Here is a 7,470-nt window from a genome sequence, read left to right on the forward strand (position 1 = left end):
TTATAATAATATTAAATATTATTATTTCCTCCTTGATCTAAGTTAAATCAAACCAAATGGAACTCAAATTCAAACAAAACTTTAACTCCAAAATTTTTATATCTTAAAATTAATCAAGCTCAATAACTTAGAGCAACCTATCATCATCATCATCATCATCATCATCATCATCATTAGATAGTTTAAGAACAATACTAATCACATATCGAATGAGCTAAAAGCTATTTCCATGGCCGCCCAATTGCTCCAATTATTAAAGATTTTGCTCTCCTCAAACAAAACATAAATTCGAAGTCATATACTCTCAACCTATTCACTCAACATTAAAGAAAAAAGCCATGAAAAAGCTTCCTTTAATGGTCATGAAGATTTAAGATCCATTTCTCATCTAAAAACTTATTAACTATTTAAAACATTTCTAAATATGAAAGAGATTCTTCTCAAGTGAAAGATAGTTAGACCACTGGAAGCATATGATCTTTGATGAATAGATCTCAAAGCCACATCAATAACAAAGAGATCTTCATACCAAATGATTACATATTGTATACACATTGCGTTCAAACAGATATCGGTAAGACTCTTCAATTCTCATTAACAGTCCCTTCAACCTCCACCTGCTAATCATTCCAATTAAGAACATAGATAAACTAGTATTAGGGTTTGCTTAACAAAATATTAAAGACTAAGGGCTTGTTTGGGACAGCTTTTTTTTTCTTTGCTTTTTCAGATAAATATAATTTTGTTTGGCTATTACTTTCTAGATGCTTTTTAGAAATTTTTGTACTGGAAAACTACTTTTTACAACAACTTTAAAAATTTACCTTCCCATAACAGTTTTACAACCATTTTTATAAAAAGTTTTGATTATCCCAAACAAACTCTAAGATTCTCTTAAAAATAAAGAACAACTTACCCTAATTATCTTTGACAGTTGTGCAAGCTGGACGTCGAGGAGGAAGCTGATGATGAGGTGTTCTCTGCAATCATGCCCATCGGATTTAAAATCAGAAGATTTTCTCAAATTTAAATGATTTAAATGGTAGAAAATTTATTTGATTCAAATTTAATCTATATATTATTTATTTTAAAATATGTGTAATTCATGTTTAATAAAATTAAATTTATATTGCACTAATATCCAAATAAATTTAATCAATTACTTAGAAAAATTCATTAATTCAAATCAAATATGAATTTCATCTTTAATCATATACCATTATATATATTACTAATTAGAAGAATTTACATACATACTATAAAATTTGTATATATTTACATATCTAACTTCTAATTTTTAATATTTACTTATATAACATTTAAATATCTAAATTACATAAAAAATACTACCAACATCAATTTTTTTTAAAATAAAAAACATTTTTTCCATGCATATGCTATGTTGAGATTTAGATACTTAAAGAGTATTTAAGTAAATTTAAAGATTTAAATGTTAGATATATAAATATATAAAATTGATATATCAAATAAAGATTTTAGATCCATATTTAGATCAAAGAATATATATTATGCCAATTTAGAAATTATTGAATTTGTTGTGAGATTAGTATTATATTTAAAAATTTATATTGCACTAATCTCAAAGTACATGGATGATTTCAAGCCCATCCATACCTGCAGCTTGGGCCTTAGATTCTCCACAGTATCTCTAGTCTTCTGGCCCACACTCCCCCCTTGCTGTCATGAATACAATTAAACAAAGAAAAAATAATTTAAAATATTTTTATAAAGTGCCTAATTATATACTAATTACAAAAATGCTACAGTTATGAATAAAATTAGACAAAGATAAACCAATTTGGGATATTTTTATAAAAGTGCCTAATCATAATTTAATAACACAAATGTTATAGCTATGAAATATGTACCTTTCCAAGGGCCCAGTCAGCAGAGTCAAAGTAGGCCCTTTCATTATCCTGTAATTATATTAAATCATAAGCTAATTACAAAAATTAATTATGATTAAATGAACTAATTAGTGTTTAATTAATTACTGAACTAATCAAACAGCAGAGCTTACCTTTGAGATTAAGGGCTTCTTCTTTGGCATTATGCCTCCATATTTTTTCTCCAATGATACCTGAAATTTTAAGATATTTTAGGAAATTATTCCTTAATAAATTTATTATGTTAAATAAAAATAATTATGTCACAATATTTTAATATAATATATATATACATATAAATTGTAAAAAATTATTAAATTCATTTTAAAATTAGTATTATATATGAAGAATTTATATTGCGCTAATTTTAAAGTATATACAAATTATGATATTTTTCTTTAAATTAGGATTAAATAGTTTTAATTTTTATATAAAGTTTGGATTATAAGGTGGCTTATAGTATTTGGCCGGCAATTTAGTCAAAGGCTTCCTTAGGGTTGTTGAAATTAGGGTTTTAAAATTGTTATGCCTTTGAGAAATTTGTCTTTTTTTTTTTTTTAAGTGTGTCAATAAATGATCAAATTCGACAATTCGATTTAAACTCAAATAAAAAATTAGAATTTAGGTCGATCTGATAAATCTTGTTAGCAGGTTTAAGGCTTCGTTTGGAGCGGCTTTTTTGTTATTTTCTGAAACAGCTTTTTAGTACAAATTTTTAGATCGAAAAATTTGTGAACTAAAAACTCGTCCCAAACAAAGCCTAAGTTGATTTGAAACTTGAAATTGTCCTGATTATTATTCGGGCTGGTTTCAACGTGTCGTGTTCGGGTTAAACAAGATATTATTAGGTTAAATGAGTCATATTGATCTAAAAAATTACACAACCTAACTGATAAGTCTGTCAAATAGGTCGGTTTGAGTTAATCAAAATTGGGTCAAATATTTTGACCTATATGATAAAAGGGTCAGGTTATGATCAAATACATTGGATTATGATAACTTAAGATTGGAGCTGAACTCGAGCCATCAATTCGGATTGACGCCCTAACTTTATATGTTTCATAATAGCGTAATTGAGAAAATAAAAGATAAATAATGAGAATATTTCTTAAAAAAAAAAAAAGAAATTGAAAAGTCAACGTTTACAAAAAATTTTCGTTGCAATAGTTTTTAGGGAAAAATTTGTGTAAATGGCCTTAAAACGACTTGCTTTGAGATTAGAGTTGTAAATAAAGAATTTATAAATCACTAATCTAAAAATAAATCCAATAATTTTTAAGCTCATTTTAATATAATTTATATTCGGACAGCCATATGTAATTTTTGTTACATGACCCCAAAATAATTATATATTTATATAATAGATAAATATTATTTACAGATATTAAAATTAAATAAATAAATAATATTATTATAATAAAAATTAATTTGACCGGAAATAAAAATCATAATAATTTATTAATGTTTTTTTATATCTGTCAATTATTATTATTATTAATATTAATTATTTTTCAAAGAAAATGACTAATATTTTATTTTTATTACTTTTTATAAAAAATTTGATTAATAACCAATTTGAACAGTCAAAGCCAGCCTAAATAGACGGAGACTAACAAGTTTGAATTGAATACTATTAAATTATGCAATTTTAATTTTAATTACTTTCTAATAATAATTACAATAATATATTAATATTACATATTAATTATTACCATAAAATGTTTTATTTTTTAGGTAATTACATAATCATCCACTAAATTTGCATCTAATATAGAAAGAATTACCAAAAGAACAAAAATGAAAGTTTGAGATTTGCAAAATAATTTTTAATTTAAATAAGCAAATTAATGATGAATTTAAAAACTCTGATTTACTTCAAGATTAGTGTTATATAAAAGAGTTTAACATGCACTAATCTCATTATAACAAAAAATATACATTTTTTTACAATATTAACCGAATATAGTTTCTAAAAGGTTCTTCAAAGCTAGTGACTAATTATCAATTGTTGAAGGACTTAAGAGAAAATAGAATTATTCCAATAGAGGATCATTCAGCTAAACAAATCAAAGAAGAAGCTCTGTTTTTTTTTTTAACAAACAGAGAAAAACAGAGAGAAACAGAGTAATATCTAAAGCCATAAATCAAATAAAAACAGAGATTTTAAGGATTGGGATTTTTCTGACCTGCTCTGTTTGAGAAGCAAAGTCCTCTCCCTTGTGGCCTGCCATCTCCAATCCTTCTCTTCCTACAATTACTAAAACTGTTTAGGCACCAATTCCAACTAAGGCAGAGAGAGAGAGAGAGAGAGAGAGACCTTTGGGATTTTAGAGAGAGGGGAAGGAGGAGGAAGGATGGAATGGGGAGGGAGAGGAAGAGAGGGAGGGAGATATATTGTGTTGAGGGAAAGGGAGGAAGCCAAAGAATAGGAGGTTGAGTGTGGTGAGATAAATGAGAATATATTTAAGAAAGCATGAGAAGGGTGAGGGGGCTTGTGACTTAGAGATAGAGAGAGAGAGAGAGTTATAGAGATAGAGAGAGAGAAAAAATAAGAGAAGTGTGCAAGTTGGTTTGGGCTATGGTGGTTAGCCCATGCGAGTTGAATTATGCAGCCGACACTCCTCTTCTTCATCCTCCTAACTTTTCTCTTGTCCTTTACCCCCTTGGGCACTTCTATTTTGGATCATCCTTCTCGATCCTTATTCCCCTTTACATCGAATCCTCTCTCTCTCTCTCTCTCTCTCTCTCTCTCTCTCTCTTTCTTAATTTTGTTTTGTTTTGTTTTTACAAATTGGCATTTAAGTTGTGAAGGATTAGTTAGTTTTCATGTTATTCACATTAATTTGATGAGATCCGAATCAATCGATTTAGGTTTCGTTTGAGACAGCTTTCTTATGATTCTTAAGACAGTTATTTAGTATAAAATTAAATTTTGTGTACTAAAAAGCTGTTTTAAGAAACATTAAAAAAGTCATCGTATAGAAAGCCTTAATCTATTATTAAAATATTTTTTTACAAAAGTTATCGTTATAATAAATTTGAAAAATATTTATATCATAAATTTTAAAAAATCAGGTGATTTATATAACAATAATATAATAAAATCAAAGTTTTATCCTACTATATGAGATCAGCAATATAAAACTTTTTTCTTCATTGTATCTTTTTAAGAGTTAAAATTCTCATTTAAATCTAATAAAGATCATTTATAATACATTTTAACCAAGTTTTTTCATGTCTATCTCTATCTTTTTAATATAAGAGATATCTCATTAAAAAAATGGTAATTTATTTAAATTCTAATTTTTAAATAAAAATTTTTAGTTTTTTAAAATACGTGATAGCATTTTAAAGCAATTTTCATGTGCTTTACCACGATTATTTCATTATAAAATATATTAAATTATTCAAATAAAAGGAAAATCAATTAATTTATTTTTAATATTTTTTTTATTTAGAGAATATAGCTTTTATATCCAAATAAAATGAAATTCCATTTAATTTTTTTTAATTAATTTTATTTGGAGAATAAATCTTTATCTTTATCTTTAACCTTTTTGTCATCAAAATATTCTTTTTTTTATCTTCAAGATATTATTTATTTTTTCCTTTTTCTTAGAATTGTACATTTGATTGGCTATGACAAAGCATCAAATTGACATCCATGAAATATTTTAGATTGGGTCAATTGACTCAAAAGATCTCACCATTTTCTTTCCTTTTGGCAAAGCTTAATGGGATATTCCAATTTTATTAAAAAATAATAATTAAATTAGAAATAAAAAATGAGAACTTGGTGAGATAAATCTTATTTAGGCCATTTTCATTGAATGAATTAGCTAATGGTGAAGCAATTTTAGGGTTGTAGAAAACTAAGGGAAGTTTTGGAATTATATATATATTTTTATTTTATTTCATTTAAATTTATTTGAAATCTTAAAATATATGTTATTTGTATTTATTTATGCAATAGTGCCATAGTGGCATCAGTCATAGGTTTTTTTTTTAATATTATTTTATTATTTTATTATTTTTTTTATTTTTTTTGGCAACAGTCATAGATGGGGCAACAACAACAGCTGATAAGATGATCACAACGACATTGGTTGTGGTTTGTGGTGGAAAATGGGGCAATGATAGTGGTGATGGCTATAATGGCTGATGAGGCAATGGTGACAATGGTAGAGGTGTTAGTAGCTTCCAACAAAGATGATGACAGTGGTTGTTGGTGGTGGCTAATGACAATAGTGATGACATATATATATAAAGGAGCTATATATATCATTTAATATTTAAAATTCTTAAATTTTTTTGGTGTTTTTTAATAATTTGATTTTTTTAATAAAATTTTTTTTTTTATAAAAACACGCTAAACTATTACATTTAAAAAGGTGATAAAATAAAATTGATTGCTTATACAGCTCCTTTTTTTTTTTTTGCCAATTTTTATATGTTAAATAATGAACAACTTGTTCCAATACAACATGGATTAAACTAAATCCATCTAGAGAAGGGTGGATTAAGCATTAATCATTTTTTTATAATAAGATTAACATACCTAACAAACCAAAGATGTTGAATAAGACTCTTAATCCATGATTAGTTTAATTAATGAAAAACCTAATGACCTCTTTGGGATTGCACATTCCATTTGTACTCGTTGCATCTAGGATTATTCGTGGCGGTAGAGAAATATAAAGTTTCGCATCTTAGCGTTGTACGAAAATCCAGCACGCAATCAGATAAGAGAGAAAGTGTATCATACATATGAGAGACACCAAGATTTTTACGTGAAAAAACTCCTAAAAAGGGGGAAAAACCATAGGGCCTAGCTCAGTTTGAATGAATCCACTAGTATGGGAGCTTTAAGTCAAAAGTACCATAGTCGGTGGGCGATGGAAGTCAAAAGGATTATAGTAGATGGGCGACGTAAGTCAGAAGGACCGTTAGGTATAAGTCTAGGAATGGATAGAAATTCAACATCGAATATATATCTGGCGAAAACCCAACAACGGGCATAAGTCCAATGTTGAGTAGAAATCTGCAAAGAATGGAGGTCCGACGTTGAGTAGAAGTCCGACATCAGTGGGTGGCCGAGGAGAACTCTGACGTTAGATGGTATTCGGGCAGAATTTCGTCGTCACTTGGAGTTCGGGTGAACCTCCGACGTCACTTGGAAGTCAGGCGGAATTCCAGTGTCACTTGGAATTTGGGCAGAATTCCAGGATCACTTGGAAGTTGGGCGGAATTCTGGCATCACTTAGAAGTCGGGCAATATTCTGACATCTCACGAAAATCTGGAAGAATTCCAGCGTCCCGTGGAAGTCGGGCATAATCCCGGCTGTGGTCGAGGAGGAGTTTCTTCCCTCATACTCTTCTCTTCTTCTTCTTCTTCTCTTCTTCCTCTTCCTTGGACCACCTCTCAAAAGAAATGAGGGGTCTATTTATAGATTTATGGAGTGGCATGGCCCGTAAATAGATGAGAGATTTGGGACAAATGTGGAGTAGTTCGGATGGACGGTTGATATTGAATCCTTTAATTATGGACCGTTTATCAAACATT

General features: G+C 28.2%; 1 protein-coding gene across 2 annotated transcripts; it reads right to left on the reverse strand.

The window, feature by feature from the left end:
• Positions 1-323: 323 nt before the first annotated feature.
• LOC110115860 lies at positions 324-4,405 on the reverse strand. Of its 2 annotated transcripts, none has more exons than XM_020849255.2 (7): positions 4,225-4,405; positions 4,094-4,155; positions 2,042-2,101; positions 1,890-1,937; positions 1,636-1,698; positions 917-980; positions 324-620 (listed from the first exon to the last, which is right to left on the reverse strand). In XM_020849255.2, the coding sequence occupies exons 2-6, from the start codon at positions 4,136-4,138 to the stop codon at positions 918-920; spliced, it is 279 nt and encodes a 92-aa protein (XP_020704914.1). In that variant the 5' UTR covers positions 4,139-4,155; positions 4,225-4,405; the 3' UTR covers positions 324-620; position 917. The 2 variants fall into 2 exon arrangements, with proteins under 2 accessions (XP_020704914.1, XP_020704912.1); XM_020849253.2 differs by having other exon boundaries at positions 324-617; positions 4,225-4,401.
• Positions 4,406-7,470: the final 3,065 nt, after the last annotated feature.

Source organism: Dendrobium catenatum, unplaced genomic scaffold (genome assembly GCF_001605985.2).
Source record: "Dendrobium catenatum unplaced genomic scaffold, ASM160598v2 original_scaffold_192470, whole genome shotgun sequence".
Lineage (NCBI taxonomy): Eukaryota > Viridiplantae > Streptophyta > Magnoliopsida > Asparagales > Orchidaceae > Dendrobium > Dendrobium catenatum.

Coding starts and splice junctions, on each gene's coding strand:
- LOC110115860 (XM_020849255.2), bottom strand. CDS start 4,138: ATGGCAGGCCACAAGGGAGAGGACTTTGCTTCTCAAACAGAGCAG. Junction 2,102..4,093: donor TTGCTTCTCAAACAGAGCAG/GTCAGAAAAATC, acceptor TTAAAATTTCAG/GTATCATTGGAGAAAAAATA. Junction 1,938..2,041: donor AGAAGCCCTTAATCTCAAAG/GTAAGCTCTGCT, acceptor ATATAATTACAG/GATAATGAAAGGGCCTACTT.